The following is a 24,309-nucleotide window of genomic DNA, read 5'->3' as shown; positions in this document are numbered from 1 at the left end:
GAATGAGGGCCCAGTCGGACAATATTATCAGGTTTCCTTGAAGGCCTTTAATTTTGGAAATCTGAAAATTCAGTTTGGAATTCTTCCAAACTGTTGCCTAAGAAATAGAAAAAGCAAAAAAGGTAATCAGCCAGAAAGTTGTTTTTTATGTTTAACAAGTCAGATTGTTTTTCCGCTGTTATCATTTCCAACAGTGAAACATAGGCTACTGTAAAAGACTGAAACTGAAAACTATTATGAGAAAAATGTGATTTTGACCTTGGAAACACACACAGACAGAAACACATAATATACAGAATTATTTACAGAAAAAAAGACAGGGAGTAGAAAGAATGCAGATAGACACTCAGTGAATTAATCGCTTCAGCAAGTCCTGCCATCACGGTTCAGTGCTAATGCAATATCTACATCTCATCACATTTCTGTTATTTAATTAATAAACATAGAAAAGGTTCAATTCCATAAGTTGACTCGTTGTCTATTATACATTCCACAGATATGGATATGACCATAAATATTCATGAAAAATCAGCTTTCCCCAGAATTTGAATTGAAATGTGATGGCTTTATGACTGAACCTTTTACCCCACTCACCTTACACTCCTGAACTTTGACCCAGATCGAGCTCCTCGAAGCGTTGGCGGCAATGATGGTGTGGTGTCTGACAACATGAATGCCCTTGAGGGCTGTTAAAGGCCCAGGGGCGAACGGGGGGCATCAGTGGGGACATGCCTTTCATTGAATGTGTCCTTCAGTAAAGTATTCATAATACCTGAACTCAACTGGAGTGACACAAACACAGTAGCGATAATGGATGTTGGAAACGATAATAAAAGTATTATGGAATGACAAACCAAAGTCACATCAATTTACATATAATGCTTTAAAAGATTCAAACAATAAAAAAACAAAAAATATAGATTAAAGGTTATATTAAAATATTAACAGCACATGGAAGTCAACAAAAATAAACGTTTCTTTTCTAGCAGCAATACTACATCACTGATCATGTTGACCTATAGCTAGATTAATGATAATCTATGTTTGTCCTCATATACGTTTTTTTTTTAAGTGTGATCATTCCTATGACGGACACGTTCATCTGAAGCATCATAAACCTTTTATTTTACCCTCCCTTAGTACTTCAACCATCGGCTCTTGTGTATTCATGATTAAACTAGAGCAATCAGATGCAACAAAACAATGCTTAGATAATGCAGCTGTTTCATTTCATATTTGATTTGGTTTTGTTAATGGTGAGTGCTAAGGAGTAAGGATGTCTCAATTTTCAAATGAATATTAAATATTCCTCGAGTTCCTCTGGTCACATGACTAGTTAAAGGGACTGAGACGCATGGAAATGAGTCATGGAGAGTAATCATGCATGTTTAAATGAGGAAACTGAGATTCCTGTGCCTGTGTGTGAATGTGGGCATGGTCCTTTCTGCTGACTGGCAATCATTACCCACGCCTCCGTATCATCAGCTCATCGGCACTACCCCAGTCTTTCCTTTGCTCTTTGCCAAACCGTTGTATATGCCGCATATTACAAACACTGGAAAAGTGGAGCAAAGAAACAGATAAAGAAAGAATGGGCCATACAGACGGCTGGGACACAGCAAAAGCAATTGGAGACTATAATTGAGCAGCTGTTCAGCATGTCATCAAGAGGGCCTCTGTGAAAATCTCGTGCAGGATCAGTGGTTATTATGGCTACCTTCAGGCTGCAGGTCTTACTGCTGATATCTGATGTTTTTGTGATACTGTTCACATTATAGTTTAAATGAGATCTATGTCAGACTCCAGTGTGAACTGGCCACTGCCAGAAATTACCCACATGCACAGAAGAACATTAAGCCAAACCAAGCCAAGCCAGCCAAGCCAACTTCATCTATAAAGCACTTTAAAAACAACAACCACTGACCAAAATAAGTTAAAGCTCATATGGAGTAGGCATTCCTTCATTTTATGGGCACATAAACCTGACAATCATCTGCATAATAATAGAAAGTAATTTTCTGCCTTCTAAGAATGAAAAGAAGGGGCAACAGATCCATAGATAACAGCCAAAGCCCAAGTATTGAGCCCTGCAGTACAAAACATGACAATGGACAATGGTAGGGGCACAGTGGCGCAGCTGGTAGTGCAGCCGTCTCCCGCCGGGGACGCTGTGGGTGCTGAATGCTTGTTAAGTTCCCCCATGACTTAGCGCCCACACCCTGGGTGGGGTTGGTGAAAGGGCCTTTCTGTGTGGAGTTTGCATGTTCTCCCCGTGTTCCCTTGGGTAGCTAATGTGAGCTACCCTCACAAAAACATGCAACAGCCCTGGGCTATACATGCCCCAACCTGCCAGCCGGGTCACCAGATGGGGTGGGAGGATCCGGCCAGAATAACGTGATCCTTCCACACGCTACGTCCGGCCGGAGAAACCCCATCGTGTCTGGTGAAAAGAAGCGGCCTGCTCACTCCTCAGGTTAAGGAGGAGACCTGAGCTCAGTGTAAGGCCCTCCCGGGGCTGGTAGAGGATGGCAATGCCCAGGACTGTCACTTAAAGGAGCTGTATGTAAGAGCAATAATAAAACGAATCATAAAATGACCCTGATATGTCAACAGACATTTAAAAATCATGTTCATTTCAAATACTTATGTCACTGACAACAGCACTCAAGCCAGGATATTCCAGTTTAAAAAGAGGAGTTGCAGCCCTCAACTGATGTTTATGTTGTCATTTTTTGTTTTGGCCTGAAGCTCCACCCTCCACCTATCTCCCAATCACCAAGTCAGTATTGTTTCTGAAGCTCCACCCTCCACCTATCTCCCAATCACCAAGTCAGTATTGTTTCTGAAGCTCCACCCTCCACCTATCTCCCAATCACAAAGTCAGTATTGTTTCGGCATCCGGGTTGCCAGCTCGGCTCTAATTATCGCAGCCATGGCAGCCTACGTTCCTGCTGCATTCTGCAGCCTACCTGGCAACCTCTGGTCGGGGGGAGGAGGGGGAGGGTACACGCCGCTCAACAATATTTTGAAAGTGACTGCAGTACCAGTTTTGGCCATTTCTTACAGGCGGCTCCTTTAAGCACTGGGTGATATAATGGGGAAAAAAATCGAGACAAAAAAAAAAAAACACAAAAAACATGACAATGGAGCATAAGAGGATCTCAAATTGTTTAGAATAACACAAAAAGTTATCTGAGCAAGGTACAAGGTGAATTAAAGCTGCAAGTAGCGATGAACAGGCCCTTGCGCCCTTGTGCACGTTGCTGCAGTGGAAGCGCTCGTATGACTTGCATGTAGATGTCTTCAGGCCTGGACATTTAGCGGATGACACCACCCACTACTCTCTATATCAAACCATTCAAAAGTTATGGCAGAAAGTAGGAACTATCATATATCAGAAGAAGGGGCGGGGCTAATTCAGCCCAATGAAGGTCAAGTACTCAATACCGAGTGACACCGAATGACACCACCCACATGTCTTTATCACAACCTGTTCAAAAGTTATGGCAGAGAATAGGGACTATCAAATATTGACCAATCAGAAGAAGGGGCGGGGCTAATTTGCACCAATTATGTTCAAGGACTCAAAACCATGTCCGATGACACCACCCACGAGTCTTTATGTCAAACCATTCAAAAGTTATTGCAGAAAGTAGGAACTATCAAATATGGACCAATCAGATGAAGGGGGGACACGCTTTTTGGCGTCTATCGTCACCACGGTAACGCTTTTGACTGAGAAAAGTAATTTGCATCGCCAGCCCTGGCTTGTGTGCAAAATTTGGTGACTTTTGGGGCACGTTTAGGGGGGCAAAAAGCCCTCATTTCGTCGGAAAAATAAAAATAACGAGAAAAAAAAAAAAAAAAGAGGAAAAAAAAATTCCTACAGATACAATAGGGCCTTCGCACTGTAAGTCCTCGGGTCCTAATAATAACAACAGAGATGATCCACCGTGTTGAAGTTGGCTGTCAAGTCTTAAAGGAATAGGCTCTTATAGTTCCATGAATCTATAGTCAGAAAGATTTAATTAAAAACCCCAAATGGCCTCAAAACAAATACAATATGTTAAAAGAATCAAGGTGGAAAAGCACCACTGGCCACCTTTTGGGGAGTGGGTGCTACATCTATACAGGGATATGAATGGAGGCAGTTGGAGACAGGAGTGGTGGAATTGTGGAACATGAGTGGCTTCAAACAAACACATTTAATTCAAGATTTCAGGATGTCAAGGCATGCCTTGGACTAAATCCGTCAGCACCTTTCAACAAGACTCTTATGCTAAGACCCTCATCCATGGTGACCCAGGTGATGTAAAAGTCAGATGAATTGCAATATGAGAGATCAGACTGAAACACTGCAAAACATCAGCTCTGTATCAGATTTAAAACCACATATTAACCCAAGTCTGTTTTGAAAAAATAAGATTTGATATCATTTGTGCTGCTTAGACTCATTCATTTAATCTGATTTCTTCCTCTTGCTTGCTGGCTTGCAGTCTGAACATAGCCAGTGAATAAATGAAGATACCCAAAACACAAGTCACACAAATTACGTGGTTACTGGTCCCTGTTCTTAACAAGATAAATGTGGAAAAACAAAAAAAAAATCTACAAAAAAACGATATAAACTTCAAAGTATGTCCTTAAAATCACCTCACACAAAAAAGAATAAATTAAAAAAGCCAAGTAAAATATTTGATTATGTCTTTTTTCACTCAAGGGAAAATGCATGGATACATGTGCTGCATGCGAACAAACTTAATCCACAAACCCCCCTCCCAAAGTAGCGCCTGAAGATTCTGGCCCCTCGATGATATCAAAGAACTTTCTTTGTGGCTTTCTTTCTATCTTCCCTCACTATGTCCCGCTAACCTCACAGTGCACGTACACACATCAATATGCTAGAGCTGCCACAGAAGGATTTAGGCAGATAGGCGGGGCTGCTCAGATCTCAGTATTGATCCTAATGGGAAAAGGGTTGCAGGTTCAACTCCAGGTCACCCTCAGGGTTACCCATGAGGTCGTGGAGATGGGGAAGAGCCTTTGGAAGTGACAACATCATTGGCATGGCAATGATGAAGGAGATTATGGGATGTTTCACTAGGTCAAAGATGGAAGAAGAAAAAGGGGATCTATGCAGGTTGGTGATTGGCGGCAGCGATTATGTTACTCAGTGCAACGTGAACAACTATGCAAGTTAAAAGGACACAAGAGATTAAATTTTTTTCCCACAACACACATAAGGCATACATGCCACACAGAGACTGTACAAGCCACATGGTATATAAAGCAGATAATACTGATTAATCATGCAAACAGCACTGCCTTTGTCCAGGTAACCATAAGTCCAAAGAAGAAGACTTTTGATTGTTGAGTTATTTCAAACTTTTCAGAAACTGACGAAGGAAAAAGAATGATTAGACTACTTTTTAGTAAGATACTGTAGAGTTTGATTTCCTCAGTAGGTCAGTCTTCAGGCTGCAATGGTGTTTTCCTCTGTCCCTGTTTGACAAGCAAGTTCATTTAAATTCCAGTACAATTTATTTTTTATCCCTCATTTATATTTAGTTTTTGTTTTTTATTGCAATATTTTTGTTGACCACTATGCTTTAATGTAGATGTGATTATTTTTATGGTCATTCAGTGCCACATTCTGCATCATGAGGCACCATCAGACACATTTATTGCTCATAAAATATTTTCTGCAGATATTGCAGATGATTTTCCATTTTGTTTCCTTTGTCAAAGGAGATCCTACTCCCAGAAAACTCAATAATTCTCCATGACCTCCCTTCTACCATTTTGTTGCCGCTTATAATGCTGATGCTGGCTGATAGTCTTTATACTGTATGTACTTGCCTTGTCTATCTACTACCACATCAGCCCCCCTTTTCAGTCAGTTTACTATACAACGATGACACTCAGCTGCCTGCTAAATAATGTGGAAATGAATAATTGATCAAAGCGCAAAAAAGTTGCTTAAAATACACTACTCAACTGTACAAAGGGGTCTGCCAGAGGTGGTCTATGTGTGGGTATTACAGTATAAGTGCATACATTATCACATAACATTATAGTGCCCATTTTCAAATCTGCCAAAATGACATAACTGGTCAGTGATGAATAATTGGTCAGTCAACTGACAAATACTACGGTAGAAAGACTAATTATGTCCATTTGAACATAATCAATGATCATATCTTTTCAAAGTAAGATATACTGAGTGTGGCTTTCGAAAATTACATGAAATGCATACACTGAAGTCACACAGGGATAAAAAAATAGGTTTCCAGCTTCTGAATTAGAGTTATTAATTAAATGAATTAATTAGTTCAAATCTGACTATGATATTACAAAATTACCAATACAGCTATCAAAATTGCATAAACAGCTTATGGTAGGCTACCATGTTGAGGGATAACAGTAACAATGCAGTCAATAAGAAATCATTTTTCAGTTTTTGTGATCACCCCAGCTGAGGGAAAATCCACGATGGTGCAAATCGCCACCCTTTACAGAAACGTGTTTAATGTTTACATTTGGTCTCAGGGGGGCTTAATTGTTTCACAGCCATGTTTTTCCCATTATTACACCAAATGAAAACAACTTTAGTTGCTGCGAACTGTAGCCATATTGACTAAAAGTGACATTGGCATTGGTGTAATGTCACTGCTCTGATGGTTTAAGGTTATGAAAAAAGAAGCATGTTTGTGCAAACTCCTGGGATGGATGGATGGATGGATGGATGGATGGATGGATGGATGGATGGATGGATGGATGGATGGATGGATGGATGGATGGATGGATGGATGGATGGATGGATGGATGGATGGATGGATGGATGGATGGATGGATGGATGGATGGATGGATGGATGGATGGATGGATGGATGGATGGATGTGGTCTGCTGCTCCACTGATTATATCAGGCAGCATATTGATATAAGTGTGTGCATTTCTAAGCAAGAGAAGAGAACCCATAGCTTATTTTATGACTAAGTAGAACACAGCGAAGGCTCTCTTTTGAGAGAGATTAATACTTGTTGAACTTTGACCTTTGGTCAGCCCGAGTCAGAAATACCCACTTCACCTTTTCCTCCTTTCTCCTATTACCTGCTGAGTGTGTGTGCCTGATATGCTCCACATATTACTTGTGTGCTTTTTTTTCTGTAAAATTCTAGACTGGGCTGTACTACTGGACTATTCTCTTTTGGTTGTTCTCATTACACAAGCAGATTTCTGAATCTGAAGCCTCTTGCTGTGTTAGTACACAGCTACTCTGGAGTTGTGACGTGAAAAGACAAACCTACTCATTGACCCAGGTGAAGACTCAAGTGTCTTACCCTTATCGTTGTATTAGCAAGCCACTTTTATTCATTAAGGCACTGAGGTTTGCAGCATACTAGAAGGGATTGAATTTCTACAATATGATTAGCCTCCACTTAGTCTAGAGTGGAAGAGTGGAAGATATTATTCTATTATATTCCCAAATTTAGAGAGATATTTTTTGATGTATTAAAACAGGGATTTTGATGTTTCATTGTTAGCATGTATTTGAAAAAAGTTTAAGAAACAGGGACAAAGCCCAGGCAAATCGAAGTGCTTTTATAAACGACTATGTGGACAATTTCTTTTTAAAGGGATTCTTACATTTACTTTTGGCTCTTGGCAGACAGAATAAACTTAAGACAACAACACAATCCATAAAATGTTCACCAGTGTAAGTCAGCATAGAGAAAACAATTTAAAAAAACACATAAATCTAAAATTGACACAGATCAAGCTCTGCTTAGGCTTCATTATAACTTCATGATGCTTCAACCAAATAGTTTCTCTGTCAGTAGACTATGGTAGTTGCATTCCTGACATGCCCGCTCCTCCCACGCTACCTCGGTCAGCGTCACCAGCCTTCTGATCAACGGTCCTGACACTACAACTCCCAGCATTCCTTAGTTCTGCACATGGACTTGTTGTGCCACAGAGGGGCGCTGTTTTAGGTTATCAAGAGAGTTATTAATAATTGTCCTTCGACAATTATTAATAATTAATAAAGTATTTATTACTTTATTAATTATTGAGGGCACCTGTGCCCTCGTCACCCTCATCCGTATTATCTGTTCTCCTGCCTACTTATACCCTGCACAATCCCCAGCTCTTCGTGTAGTATTGTTTGGTCCACGTTTCTTATGATTGTCATTATCTGTGGCTCGGCATGCATCTTTACACAGTATCTTTCTGATTAAATCCTACTTTAGTCACCTGAAAATTCCACAATATAAAATTTCATAAAAATGCACTCACTCATCTCAGTGTACTTTAATCAGGCAGGTCAATTGACAACAACTAAAAATTGCCTACAACATGAAAAGATGTCTCCATGAAGAAAAAGCATCAACCAGTACTGCGTTGTTCTCATGGAGAATTTATAAGAGCACATAAACATTTAAATTATTTGCATGTTTCTCTTCTTTACAGAGAATGAATTGTATCTTGCACAGGTCAAGGACACCCAGGGAAATACGACCGATTCTCAAAGGATTTAAACATCAATAGCATCAAACAGAGGCTATTGCATCTTTTGCACAAAACAGATGTATATACTGTATATATTTTTTAATTATATATTTTTTACTTTTTGATCCTTTTTTTCTGTATGTGTATGAATGTGTGTGTTGTGTGTACTGCTGCTGCTTAACTTGAATTTCCCCACTGAGGGATGAATAAAAGAATATCTAATCTAATCTAATGATGTTATTGGATAGCTCTGTACATGTTTCTTAGTTGTTAATACTGAATGTTAATATAAACATCGTACTGTCTAAGGGGAGTAAAATATTTTATTATTTTATCGATAGAGTGAGATCAATAGAGCCGTTACCTGATAAGTGCTGGGTCCAGGGTTGGCGTTCTTGAAGCTTTTGAATCGATCTTCTCTGGAGCACATCACACTCATGTTTGGGGAGGATTTCCAACTGGGGTTGTACTGGGCCGGCCCTGATGAACACAGAAACACACTTAATCACAAAAAATATAAAAAGATTTCAACCACAGTGTCAGTGTTTGCTGCTTTAACGGTAAAGGATTACTACCATATGTTCAAATACACAAAGAGGTATGCGTAGTTTGAAAAGGGAAATTCTACACGTTAAGATGGTTATGCTGTGATGCTAATGGAAAAAGCTTTACGGTATTTCCTTTAGCAATATGACTCATTGGGAGCCTTTGTTCAAGGTGTAGAAGACTAAAAGAAATGCATCAACAAGGAATCCATCTTTCTATGTAATAAAGATTCTTGTGCTGTCTAAAATACTATGATCTGGCCTCTGGTTATTCGACTATAATTCACAGCCCACAGCTGAACTCTTGCCTTGTATTTTGAACTACCAGAGCACGTGCAATAGACGTGTAAACAGCTTACTCACAGGTGCTGGCTGCTCTGTCAGACTGCAAAGACAAGAGGTAGAGTATAGCACAGATATGTGTATACATGCATTCTCAGTGTAGCACTGTCCAGTGTTTGACTACAAAGTGACTAGATTTGCTGGTAAATCTATTTAATATGAATGAGTAGAAAGCCATTAAAGGGGAGGAAAAGACCTCTGCAATGCCAGAAGTGGTGAAAATGGTATTCTGATACTAATGCACTTTGGACATGTGGAACTACTTACTTCCTATGAGGCTGCACAGGCTTACATATTAAAAACAAATACAAATCTTGAGCAGCCTCTAGTGTAACAGCATTATGTGTCACAGTCTCTCACTTGTGTATGTGTGCCTCAAAGATTTTGAGCAGTTTAATGCTCTTACCATTATCAGAGATGATATCACAGGGGACCCGGAATGATAAGGAATATAATGTTCCCTAATGCTCCATAATGCAGGCCTCTTCATGAATGCAAATTCATTATCGGACCAAAAGATACCATGTTTGTGTGTGTGTGCATGTGTATGCTATATGCTTTTGTGCACGTATCTGTTTCAGCTTGAGGGTGAATTAGTTTGTATGTCTGTGTACAAAGAAGACACACCTCTGCAAAGAGTCCAAATCTATTTATATGCAAATTCGTTTTTGGTTAAATGGTTAGGGTGCCTCATGGGTTGAGTCCCTTAATGAAATGGGGATAATCATAAATGATGTAAATAAGTAATGAATCTATCAAGTTTGAAAGCATTTTCAGTGGGAGTGTAAGTGAAGTAAATATTAGGTTAGAGACCCAAAGAGATGGCGGTCCACAGAAATGGAGCAAATCTGACTGCAAAATGGTGAAAGGTTCAGTTTGTACAGTTGTTCCCAATGTTCAACAATGAAACTAAAGAGGGGATAGACACCTCGACAAATGAATCGTGTGTGTGTGTGTGTGTGTGTGTGTGTGTGTGTGTGTGTGTGTGTGTGTGTGTGTGTGTGTGTGTGTGTGTGTGTGTGTGTGTGTGTGTGTGTGTGTGTGTGTGTGTGTGTGTGTGTGTGAGAGAGAGAGGAACACCTGGTATGTTTTGATCTCTTTGCAGTAAGCTATCACCTCGCGGCGCAGCAGAGAGGAAGCAGCTTTGTCGTTTCCTTGCTTCTTCACTTCGTGGTTCTAAGTAATGGCGACCATTTACTAGGGGTGTGCAAACAAGGGTACCTCACGATTCGATTTCGATTATTGGAGCTTCGATTCTTCGATTCTTCGATTATAACGATTGTCGATTCGATTATTGTGATTTTTAATGCTTTTTTCCATACAAGATTGATTTTGTCTTCATCTGTGGCTACATTTGTAAATAAATAGCCAATCAATTAACTCAGTTCCTCTAACAACACTCATTAAGTAAATAACAAGGTTTTTTTTTAACATTTGACATGTATTTTTCAAAGACACAAAATTATTTATTTTATGACTATGTAAACATTTGCTCTTTGACTTACTTAACTTTGACCAGGGAAAGCTGCACTTGCATGAGAGCGCCCTCTATTGGCGGGAAACACTGAAAACGGTCAAGCCCTGGATTTAATGAGTTCATTAATTCAAGTAAACAAGATATGTACTTCCATCAAATTTATTTAGTGTGAACATATCTGCCATATTTCAAGTGAACAATAAGAAATGTGCATTCATGAAAATGAAATGATTCAGCAGCTTATTCAGTCTGGAATCTGGATAGGATAACTTAATTTTTTTTTTTTTTTTTTTTTAATTAATCTATTCCAAATCGTCATGTGACGCATCGCGATGCATCGGCACATCAATGAATTGCACCCACCTCTACCATTTACCTTCTCAAATGCCTGTCTAACATTGTAGCAGGCGCAGGGAGGGGAATCCTAAGAAAAGAAAATAGTTTTAGGCCACGTCCACATTAATATCATTTAGGTTTCAAAATATAACACATTTGGTTATGACGACATCTGGTCATCATCATACTGATGAATTCCACCTTCAAAATTGGAAGAATTTTGAAACTTTATAATGTATTCTGTCATTAAGGATGCCAAGAAATAAAGCAATTCTATTTTGCACCATTACTCATCAGAACAGGTTTATCATTTTCTCATTTCAAAGTTCTCCACACTTCCTCTCTTGAGAACAGATCAGGACAGGAAACAGACCACTCCAGTACTGTCTTCTTTGTTACTCAAGTTTTACTCTGGTGAGCAGTGTAATTATGATACACTTATAAGCAGGTGTTGAGCTACACTGCTACCATTGATAAACTTCCCAATGGGACCTCTTCTCAGGTCAGGTCTTACTTTAAAAACCTTGGACATCTCAAGTACACAAAATTAAATTTCAATAAAATACAATTGCTCAACCCCCTTTTTGGCCATACATGGAAACCTTGGTCATAACCAGAGGTGGGTAGAGTACTCAGAAATTGTACTCAAGTAAAAGTACTGTTACTTCAGAATAATATGACTCAAGTAGAAGTAAAAAGTAGTCATTAAAATAATTACTTGAGTAAAAGTAAAAAAGTACTTTGTGAAAAAACTACTCAAGTACTGAGTAACTGTTGAGTAACGTCTGATTTATTTTATTATTTAACACAACCATTCAAACAGACAAAAGTACAAAATAATCATCTTCAGGCAAATTAAATCAATAAAATAATTTAATAAAAAATTGCTTAAATTAAAATAATCTTAAAGTAAATTCAAGTACTGTAATAATAAAATAAATAAAAAATAATAACAGAATAAAAAAATAAATTAAGCACAAGTAGCACAAAATGTCAAGCCTTTGTACTTTTTTTTAACCAGGCAGAACTAGAACAAGCCCATGAACTCATAGAAACTCTGTGTGTTTGAGTCTGTGTAAATGTGACAAAACATGCAAAAACTAACATTTTTCCCAAAGAATCACTCAGTGATGTCATGAGATTGACGCGTACAAAAGGGATAAAAGAAAAGTAACAAGCTCAACGTAGCCTAATGTAGCGGAGTAAGAGTAACAGTTTCTTCTTCACAAATCTACTCAAGTAAAAGTAAAAAGTATAGTGATTCAAAACTACTCCTAAAAGTACAACATTTCCCAAAACCTACTCAAGTAAATGTAACAGAGTAAATGTAACTCGCTACTACCCACCTCTGGTCATAACTGAAGGTAAAACAGACACACTTCACATATCTTCTAAATCCCGAGAAAAATTAAGAAAAATGGTGATGGGAGGAAAAGGTTGGGTCAGAGCAGAGCCGCTTTTCACTTTCATGTAACACACAATTAGACACCCAAAAGGTGGCGCGCACCCCTTATTACACAAGTGATGGGTTCACATTATAGGCTACAGACACTCATTAATACTGCCTAACAACCCTTTTCACTCATTTATCATCAGACTGCCCTCAGACAATCATGATTATTCCTGCAGCACTGTCGGTATACGAATGGACATACTGTACAAGGCAAATCATCTACAGTACATGCCAAAGCAGAACACACGCAGAGATATGTCAGCTTGCAGTTGTCACAACACTGTGTCTCTAGTAACAGAAATATGGGTGACCTTTTCCAATATACAAGCAATATTAGAAAAATAACCTCTACAAATGGTGAAATTAATAATTTCCTTGGCAAACTGCAAATAATCAGGAGCGTTTTCACAGAGCTAACTTCGTACATAAGAACATGTAATGGACCCAATTGTAGGAATTCTGACCCTAATTGGGCGAAAGATGTAATCCACTCTGAAACTTGCTCATCCAGTGCTGCTGAAGAATCGCAGTTACTGCTGATTTGTCTTATCAGTGGCTCACTGAATAATTGATGTTGAAGGCTGAATATAGCCTCATGATCCATTTATCCTGAACAGAGCAGAGCTGTCATCTCGCGACTGCTGTTTTCTCCTTCTTCTCCAAGGTAGCCGTCCATCTCTAATCAGTGCTCACCCAGGCCATTTAGCTTTTCATTACAGACACAGTAGGAGGAAAAAGAGACGAGCGCAACCTGCGCACTACAAGACAACCCCCTACACACACACAAACAGAGACAATTCATTTACATCCAGATTCTATGTGACTGAAAGCAGGTGTGGTATTCATAATTTCTTGGTTTTGTGTGTGTGTGTGTGTGTGTGTGTGTGTGTGTGTGTGTGTGTGTGTGTGTGTGTGTGTGTGTGTGTGTGTGTGTGTGTGTGTGTGTGTGTGTGTGTGTGTGTGTGTGTGTGTGTGTGTGTGTGTGTGTGTGTGTGTGTGTGTGTTGTGGTCGATTTAATACACATCTGGCACAGCCCTATGGTGCACAATTATGTCTGAAAAGGGAACGAACCACTGTTCCCAACAGTAGTCATCACCTATTGACAACACTCGGTTTGAAGTTAATTGCAAATCCTTGACATTTAGACAGCTCAGTACTTCATACACAGAAGTACATGTACGTACACAAACATATGTTTTCACTTGTCTGTCACATTGCCCTTGACGGGCTGAAAAATTAGAATGCATATATAGTGGAGTTGACAGATATATATTTGTGGCACGCATTCAGCTCGGGACCCAGCACAGCTGAAATTAAATATTGATGGGAACCCAGCGCCACAACAGATGTCAAAACTGACAGTATCTTTTATTAAAAATGGAGAAAGAAAAATTAGCCCCCACGACCATACGCTCAGTTTAGTGTATCAGGCGAGGCACTCCTGTCATGTGCAAAAGTTAGTACCTCGTCTTTAAATCATATTTACTTGCACAAATAAAAATTATCTACAACCACATTATAACCTTCGTCACCATGACATTATTATATATTTTTTTTAAACAAAAATGAAGCTAAATGAAACAAAAACAATGTGGGGAATACGAATTACGTTCTTGATTTAAGAGCTTGTAGATCCACTTGTAGCACCATTACCTTGATGCTGCAGTTTCCAGTTTAAAATCTCCCCCATCATTGTGTCATATTCTTATTTATTTCACTGAGCTTCCTAAGTCAAAAAATTCAGGAAATGTGTGATTCCTGAAATCCTTTTGTGCACGTATCATGTTTTATTTTTGAAACAATCTCATGGAATTTCTTGTTTAAACTTGTAAATAACAGTATGGGCACAAATGTTAAAGTTCCCGCATTTCTTTTTAAGAGAAATGTGAAAAGTGCATGAAGTCAAGTTGTAAATTGTTGAAAAACAAGGTTTTATAGTGAAAGAGGCTTTTGTATACCTGTCATTCATTCATAAAATGAAATGAAAAGGAAACAGAGTGCAAAAGGATAATTTACAGGTCTGCACAGGTCACGCTTTAAATCTGACACTAAACAGTAACTAGGGGAAGGAAGTTAGAGCATAAATTTGTATCTTTTTTTTATTTTTTTTAACTGAGAAAATCAGTTTTTTATTAAGTGACTGTTGCCAGTAGAGAAGAAAATCAACTTTAAATAGAGCAACTGTGCCATCTAATACTTTGTGCTGATACCAATATATAACTGAGACAGTTTGGAAACACAACTAAAAGCTTCGGCCTTGAAAATGTTGCTGGTTGCTTGAAGAAAAAAAACAAAAAAAATAGCTATTTGTGTGTAAGGGAGGGTTCAAGTGCAGGATGCATGTAGATGAAGAATAAAAGAAATAACTATTAATAAACATACAGGCCAGGATATCCAGAGTGCAAAATGAACCCAGAGCCCAGCTTCATTCTGATAAAAGGATAAAGAAAACCAGAGGAAATAATTAGGGAAGTAACCACAAATGACCAGGTGATTGTGTAAATCATTCACACCAGCTGCAAATAGGACTCAAAAACCATATTTATAATAAAACGAGGAATACAGCAAAAAGTCAGAAAACATGGACATCTATAAACAAAAAACGACTTAAACCAGCCGCCATTCCAAAACCAGACAACTGTTCTTTGCATTTCTTCATTCTTGGAAAAGGAGCAACCAAAACACTGAGAATTTAGCCATTTAAACCAGTCTTCTGCAATCCTAATATGCAAAATATTCTACAATCATGGTTTTGTTTTTCTTCCAGCACAGTCCACTGAAATAGCATTTCCACTATAATAAACCTCATATTGTATTGAAGTGCTTCTTAAGATTACAGATACAAAGTACATGGCCAACTTTGAAAAAGTCAAAATGAAACAGCGGTCCAAACAGCAAGTGAGATGTAATTTTCTTCTTACACGACTGATTTTATTTTGTCTAACAGTCTCTGATGCTGATGACTCAAGTGCACCTGATGGCAGGAATACTGATGATCTGGCAGCAAACTTAGTGACAGTTTTGACTAATAACCTGGCAAAGCTCATGGGATGCAATAGTGTGTGTGTGTGTGTGTGTGTGTGTGTGTGTGTGTGTGTGTGTGTGTGTGTGTGTGTGTGTGTGTGTGTGTGTGTGTGTGTGTGTGTGTGTGTGTGTGTGTGTGTGTGTGTCTGTGTGTGTGTGTGTGTGTGTGGTTGTGTGTGTGTGTGTGTGTGTGTGACAACCTTGAAATTAAAGTCTAATTTTGCTGCACTTTGCTCTACTGTGAGATGATGATGATGATCATGATGATCATGATGATGATGATGATGATTAATAATTTAAAAGCCACACTTTCATAAACAGTATTTTGTTGGGATCTGCCTCAATATCATTAAAAAGATTTGGTGGGAATAGGTGCAACTATATATAACCTGTACAAACGCCAGCAAATTGACATCTGTCCAAATGTGAGGTCTTGTAAATGTGATCCACTATGTCTGTAGTATTCTCACATTTGAGATCTGAAATTTCAGGGTTTATCATACTTGGACTTTCCAGTAGGATTGCCAGAGTACAGTCTTTTACTGAGGTGTGTGGATTGTTTGCAACTGCTTTTGTCTTACTGAAAGGCCTGGACTCCGGTAACCAGTCAACCGGTAATCCATGAAGTTGACATTTTGATGTGACACGTTGGTTGGTGGGTTAAAGTGGCAGCTTATGGATGTTTTCACAGTTTACACAGACAAACTTTTGTATAAGTCTTTAACACAATCTTGATAACTCCTGTTTAAAACAATAATGTTAATGCACTTCTATTCAGCATGGTTCATTAGTAGGCCAGTTGTGAAGCAAGTTGTGATTTCTAAAGCTGGTAACAAACAGATAAACTTTGTGGCTTCATGGCAGCATTTCCTTCATGAATTTTTGCTTTTCACCACCAATAACAAAAAAAAAACAACCAAACCATACTCCATTGTTGATTTTGGTTGAATAACCGTTGTGTGATCTACTACAGCAGTTTCTCACACAGCGGTGTCGTCCTGGCAAAACATCAAGAAATTAAGTCAACTGCTCGACAAATGCCTCAACCCAACTGAAACCTGTAAGACGGCAGCAGCATATAAGCAACATCACTTTATTAGTTTATACTTAACTTTTTTTTTTCAATAAAGTGTCACACGTCATTACTTTTCTCCATGACTGTGAATTTATCCTATGCTATGAAAGTGTATTGCATTCACTTGAAAAAAAAAGGGAGGGGGGGTTACCGAAACACAGGGTGGAAAAAATTAATACATAAAAATAGAAAAAAAATTAGAGCAAAATTATTTTTTTCCCAATTGAATGCAATACGCATCCGTACTGTGCAACAGAAAACACATGAATCATCTTCAAACATGAACAAATTTTTGTTTTTTGTTTTTCCTCCCAGAGTCACCAGTGTGTCGGTGTGTCATAGGTCCAGCTGGTGTCCCATCAAAGAGCTTGATAACCATCTGTCTGATTTTAGTGATGGAGGTAAGGCTGGTGTTATAAGGCTTTAATGAGGTTTTTAGACGGGTCCTCTATATAGATGGAATGACAGAAGGAAACCATATGGGTCCCATTCAGTTACTACTTAAACTTTATAGGAAGCAGTTGCTCTAACAGTTTGCTGACAGCTGCAACTTTCTGCTTGTTTTGTTGTCTTGTATATCTACCATTCTCCTTTACTTATTCTTTTTGTCCTTGCCTACCCTTTTGTGTTTTAATCTTACTTTCCCGTAATTTGAACTCCATCCTTCTTTTTTTTTCTTGCTCATCTTTTATCATACTAAATGTGCCATTTTTTATGAACCACAGTGAGTTTAAACCCTGATAGTTATCATTCCATGTCTTACTTTACATATCTCCCTTATAATTGTTTTAGGTAGTACCAGTTAAATTGAAGTTGATCAATCTTGAAGGAAAATTATATTTAAAAAACTCACCACTCACCCGACGGTGGTAAATCAGATTTGGTTGAATGAACACCCATGCTAATCCTGACGCTACACCTCATTGTTATGGCTCAACTCGCCATTTGGCTGCTAAATTCATCACCTGCTAGTAAACAGCTGTCCATAACCAAATACATACAAAACACACAGCTGCTGCGAAAGTGGGCACAAGGCCACATCTGCATATGGTTGCACATAAACTCACAAAAGTACTATGCACACAGCTGCTGGCCACAGCTGGCTCTCATACTTTGGACAGAGAATGCAGACGTATACCTGCGCACTGGATGCAGCTGGCTCACAAATGTGCCCACTTCATCAGCATTAGTGTGGGACAGAGAGAGCGAGATTAACTGGGAGAAAATAAAAGAGAACCTGGAGCACATGATAATCAGAGGGGAGTGAGGAGGCGACTAGAAATCGGAAAAAACCCAAAAAATAGGTTTAAGTAGGAAAAGAAAACAGAACTGTGGAGAAGAGGACAGTGGAAGTGTACATAAACCACAGCATCATCACATCTCACTCCCCATAATCGAATCTACAAGTAGAAAATACGTTTTTAAATGTGTTTAAACAATGATCTCTACTCTTTGAACTGTCACAGGTCTACAGGTATCAGCTGAAGATTCTATTATTCTCTGATGAATAAATACAAACAGAATCCAATGTCTCACATGTTACTTTCAAAAGCAGGTCAATACAAATAAGATTTGATGGACAGAGCATTGTTCCAATGTCGTGGATAGGAGGTGCACCTGAAAGACTTCATTAATCTAAATTCTAGTATTTTACATGAAACTCTGTGTATATATATATATATATATATATATATATATATATATATATATATATATATATATATATAAAGCTTCTATCGGGCTACACGTCTCTATACTCTGAGGTTTGCCTGCTGATTTAAACAGATAAAGAAACAGACACTACCTGAAAACACATAGGGGTAAATCCACAAAAGGATTGCGCGGCTTTTGCGGCCGCTAAACCGGTGCAAATGACACAAAAAAAGAGAGCGTCTAATTCACAAAGCACCCGCAAAGGGCGAATTGCACCACAAACTGCGCTGCCAAGCAAATAGTGGCATTGTGCGCCTGTGCCATTTGCATGCATGTAAATTAGGTAATATTCATACATTCGGCGCAAAATTGCCCCCTTTCTATGCAAATAAGCCTCATTGCAAAAAGCGTCTAATTCACAAAGGCCAGCGCTATTTGCCACACGAAAAAATAGTGGAGCAAATACCGTCTTTTCGAAGCGTGTATTAACTGCGCGCAAACTCACTCCCGCTCTGTCTCTGTTTCTCTCTCTCCAATATCATTCAAGCCTGTGTGATACTGAATGATATTAAAGGTGAAATCTACAGTCAGACATGACTGTACACACTCAGATCAAGTGGGGTTGTGGACTTATCTCGGATTTAAAAATAAAAATAACAGGACGGCGCTCAGGATTCATCCATACAGTAGGGGCTGCTTTATTACAAACAATTCCACCATATAAACATATAAATCTAGAATGTGTGTGTTTAACAGCTGACCTGTAGGTGTGTGTAGCAAAAACACAGAACATGAATTACCGTCAGATCCTTATCTGGGACCTCATCTATAAAGCTTGCTTGCGCACAAAAAGGGCCTGAAAGATGTGGCGACGCGCACTGTACGGTGCGCGTCGCCGCGTAACCTTAGCCGTATGCTCTGCGTCGATTTAACGTGGAACCATAAATCAGCCTTGAACAGCACTGAGGGAGGAGGGAGGAGAGGGAACGGGGCTCTTCGCACAGTGTCTTGAGGATTTACAGGCTGAGCCTACCGTTAGTTCTTAAACTGTAAAAAAAAAAAAAAAAACGGGGGGGGGGAGACAAAAGCATGAGTTTGAAAAGTGGGGGGGGGGACATGCCCCCCCTGTTCCCAGTGGAAATTGCGCCCTTGCGCCTCACAGCGTTTTATTTTCACTTGCTTTATTTTTTATTTCTGCAGTTTTCATTATGGACCAATCTGTGTGCTGAAATATGGAGAAATGGAGAACATTGGAAACAGCTCCGCTCACTTACTCAGACAAGGGCAAATTGCACTCAGCTCCAAAACTTTATGGGCGTGTTTGCGCCGGTATATCATTAGAGCAAAATCTTTTGGGAATAGGACCTTAAAGCGGGGCAAATTGCGGGCGCAAATTGCGGGCGCAAATGCGGCGCAATTCACAGCGCTATTTGCGGGCGCAATCTGTTCTTTGTGGATTTACCCCATACTGTATTAAGTCACATGTATCCAGTAGTATTTTCAAGTTTACTTAAATACAGTTTGCTATCTATCTTAAACCTGATTCAGCGAATACTCCATATGCTTTTAATGTGCAATGAAATAGTAGTAGAGTGAAGAAAAAATAAAATAAAAAGGACAAAGAATGGACAGCATTTGCTAATCCTTTTTTTAATAATTAAAATCATGGATTTTTTTAACCGTATGTTTTCATGCTCGTCTTTTCCACTGCATAAAGTGAGTACATCTTCTACAAAAACCTGGGTTAAACCTTTAGAAATGTACAATCATCTCATGTTTATCTGCCTTTTTTTTGGAAAATGTATTTTATTTAGAGGCAAAGGTTGCTTTTGAGGCAGGGGTGTTTTCCAGATCACTTGTTTTCTACCATGGAGACAGCAGGGAAGTAACAATAAACAGGACTTCACAGCAAGGCGGAGGAAAAGGACGAAGAGCAAATGAATTGCACTGAGCATATGTGATCTTTTCCTTCCAGCACTGACTCAGAGTATCTCCACATCATAAAATCTGAAAGTGCAACACAGACACATTTCCCATCTGTGCCCTATCACCATACTTGCTTGTTTTGCTGTCTCCTATTCTCTCCAATTGTTGTTTCTCAAGTATACAGACTCACTTTCTGCACTTATTCCCAAACCTCTGTGGTTTGTCTTTTACCATCTCCATTGTCCCCACTTTTCTCATCTTACACATTCCCATCCATCCTTCAACCTTCCCATGATGTGATTACACAGCATCAAAACTGACAACGCACAGTTGTTATCAAACATCATATTATCACATCTGAATGTGTGTCTGTTATTTTCAAGGAATATTTATATACTGCATTCCATTTCTATTGGCCTTTCAGAAATATGAAATGGGCAAGCTCAGAAATATATTACAGTTGTTCACTGAGCCTTCTTAAGTGATCAGTCTGCTCTGTAAATGGTAAAATCTTATGAGGGAATTTAATGCTGAATTTAATTCCTTAATTCTTACTCCTCTAATGAAAAGCTCCATTTTAAAATCCTGACAATAGTTTTGCACTTAGAGTGCACTCTATTGTTGTCTAATGGGAGCATTATATTATTGTGTTAATCTGTTGAAAATGTGGACTGTTTTATAATGTAACAAACTCAAATCCCAAGAAACTGAAATTTTACATTGACTGTTATTTCTTTTAACTATGAAACACACAACTCCTTTTTTCATATCCTTATGGGCGATAATCTTGTGTATTATTTTTTATTTGTATCACATGGGCAAGGGATTACTATGGGAAACTTTTTTTCTTTTGCTGTATCACCTGAAATAACACCAATGGCAATCAAGAAATGAAATGTTAACTATGTTAAGCAGTATAACTGATTATCATCATATGAAAAAGAACCCTTTGTTTTTCTTCTCCAGACACTGTCTGAGCTCGGAGGCACTGAGATGGACCATCACTCAGTGGAAACGTATTTAAATCAGTATTGAAGATCTTTTTGGAAAAAATGAGGGCCAAGTACTCTAGGCTGAAAAGAAACATTCAAACTGTTAGCAGCCACAGTTGAACGCTCTGTTATGGTCTGGGGTTGTAGCAGAGCCCTTGGCCCTTAGTTATATGCATTTCTGATGGCAGTGTTAATGCAGAAAAATAAATATTGATAGATATAGATATTGGACCAATGTGCGCTTCCTTCTTTTCCAGAGAAGTCCAGACGTTTTTCAAGACAATTCAAAAACCCCATTCTGCAATATTACACAGACATGGATGATGAAAAAGAAGATGTGTACGCTGGAGTGAGCTATCTACAGTCCTGACATCCCCAAAACAGAATATTAAGCGAGTTAAAATAAAAAAATAAAATAAAAAATGCAATGATGATGACTGTACTTTGTGCGTTCAGGATGAATCAGTGTGTTCACTTACTAACGCCTTGCTGCAGTGGGCTGGACAGCTAGTTTGCTCTGTTAGGAGTGTGTTTCCGGTTGAGTAAAGCAACTTACACACACAATTGTCCCGCTCTCGTGCTTTATAAATGTAACACTACATTTTTGGGTGAATGTGTTGCCGGCCTGAAATGCAAAAATAGATAAACTAATAAAATTAAGTTGACAAGTTGGGTTCATATTGTCTTCAAAGAAATACAAATAAAAGTAAATGAAGAAATCCCCACATTTTTCCATATATAACCAACTTTTTCTGATTTGGGTTACTGTTATTAATAACCTTTTTAAGCACCAAATAACAGCATACGATTTAAGGAAAAATGTTGACTTGCTTTTAAATGACTGTGGTTTTGCATTTAGTGCCAGGCAAAGGAGAATAAAGTGAAAGAGCTCAACAATTTTTGTTGTGAACCAAGGATTTTGTGAATTAATGAACACCTCATTCTCTCGAAGTCTCCAGTGAAGCTCTAAACTCTTAGTCTTGCACTTTTATGTCCATGTCAATCATCATCACACAGCTTTTTATTCACAAGCTCCGTCAGCTGTCTGAGGTCATTATATAATCAAATACCAGACCTTACTTAGATCCTGTAAAATTGAACGTTTCTGACTCAAATATCGTTAAAAGTATGGCAAATTAAGCTCAATTCAACTGACATGTAAAGCACAAAAGAGTAAAACCCCTAACAGAACAGACAGTGATCTAAATAATGGATTTCTAAACCTGAAAAAAGAGACATATAGTGTAAAGTAAAGTACTGAACCTGCAGCTTTTACTTCAGACATGTACTGTACTGTAAAGACCTAATCCGTTTTCAGACTCCAGCTGAAGACACAGAATCAGACAAGGCACTTGCATTATTTAAATATGATTTTATATATGGTACTATCAAAACCTTCCTCTGTACTAAGCAATATTTCAAACAAATGATTTTTTTCGAAGTCTAAAAATTGGGCAGATGATGTGAAACTCCTGGGTTTTTAAGTTAATGCACTGTTTAATTGCCACACCCAAAATTGGTGTTCTGGGTTTAAGTATAAAGGGGTATTCATGAGTATAAACTCAGTAATCTCAAATGTAACAGGAGAATTTCATCATCCTGCTGCAACATAAGTGTTAGCAGACCCAGTGTGTTTAGTTGCAGATATTATATACAGGCTGAAGAAAACAATGATGTGAAATTCTTAATTACATCAAAAGCATACAAAGACAAGTCATGCATTGATGCATCTGCATAAATTGAAAATATTTCAGACAAAAAGAATGAATAAGAGAAGAGGCTAGAGGAAACCAAAAAGATGTCCGTCCTGGTAGATCAGTCATACAGCAGTTGTTCATCAAATTTGGTCATTGTTTACTTAAAGCTAACAAAGTACTCAGTACAATTATAGTTAACTTTGTCTATGGCTCTTTAGTCATCTTTGGTTTGAACATTGTTAATTTATTACCTATTTCTGTCATAACGTTTTGTCAAAGTACCATCCTTGCAGTCGCTTTTTAATGAATTCCACATTAAGGAACCTGGCTTCCAGTTAATGAGTACACTATCCAGAAAAACACTTCATTAAACATACACACGTGAATATTCTCAGTGGAAAAACCTTCCACAGTTAGTCTCACAATCACTGAAAACAACATAATTGTTGCCATGATAACCCTTAGGAGGGAGAAAAAAATGTTTGTCATGGCAGAATTAGGAGCACTGCAGACTGAAGCTGCTGTTTTGCCCTTGGACTTCTCAGTTAATCAAATCAGTCTTCTTTTCACACATTTATTTAAAAACATATATCCTGATTTTAAGAAATGCAGCTTTACTTGTTTTTCATGTTGGAAAAGCTAAAGCGTACTGTAAATAACTTAAATCCACACACACAAATGAAGACAGCCTGACACACTGACATTCAGACATACTCAAGAGAAGTTCTTTTCATTTCACTATTTGTTTAGTTTTTTTGTTTAACTTTTTTAAAAACGTGTGCAGAGTAGAGTAACAGAGAAGCAAAAAGAAAGGGGGGAAAAAAAGGTCACTACGGCTCCTGAATATTACAAGAATAGTCATCTGCCCTCTAGCTCCTCATCAATTTCTTTCTTTTCTATCATTTTACACATATTAAGTGCTCAGGAGGTATTCTCCAGGGTTCGATGGCAACGATGCTGTCGGAAGCCTCGGGGTGGAAGTGTCACAAAGCACTTCTCGTTCAGTCCCCCAGTCGTCCACGACTGCATTACGTTTATTTGTGTCTACATTCATAAGTGCTTCTGAATGGAGCAGAGCATGTGTATACAAAATTTAAATTCTGTAATACTGAATCACTTTATATGTATCGTATGTTTTTTTTATAGATGCAATTTCAGTGTGTGCCCATGTCCATCAGTGGACCTATAGGCTTGAATCCTCAGAGGGTCTCGTATCATCGTCATCATCACCCTGACAGCTGACAGCAAAATCTATATCAAATCTATGAGACCATT

The 24,309-nt window shown here is 38.5% G+C and overlaps 1 protein-coding gene across 1 annotated transcript in view; it reads right to left on the bottom strand.

Annotated features, from left to right (window-relative positions):
• Window positions 1-689: 689 nt before the first annotated feature.
• stpg2 (sperm-tail PG-rich repeat containing 2) overlaps window positions 690-24,309 on the bottom strand; it is a 71,149-nt gene continuing 47,529 nt past the window's right edge. The window contains 3 exon segments of the mRNA XM_061730239.1: window positions 690-782; window positions 8,878-8,993; window positions 10,481-10,597. Of these exon segments, the coding sequence (XP_061586223.1) occupies window positions 690-782; window positions 8,878-8,993; window positions 10,481-10,597 (326 nt within the window).

The sequence above is a fragment of the Cololabis saira genome, chromosome 9 (genome assembly GCF_033807715.1).
Source record: "Cololabis saira isolate AMF1-May2022 chromosome 9, fColSai1.1, whole genome shotgun sequence".
Taxonomy (NCBI): Eukaryota; Metazoa; Chordata; class Actinopteri; order Beloniformes; family Belonidae; genus Cololabis; species Cololabis saira.
Note: the sequence above shows the minus strand (reverse complement) of the source record. Positions and strands in the feature narration are given on the sequence as shown.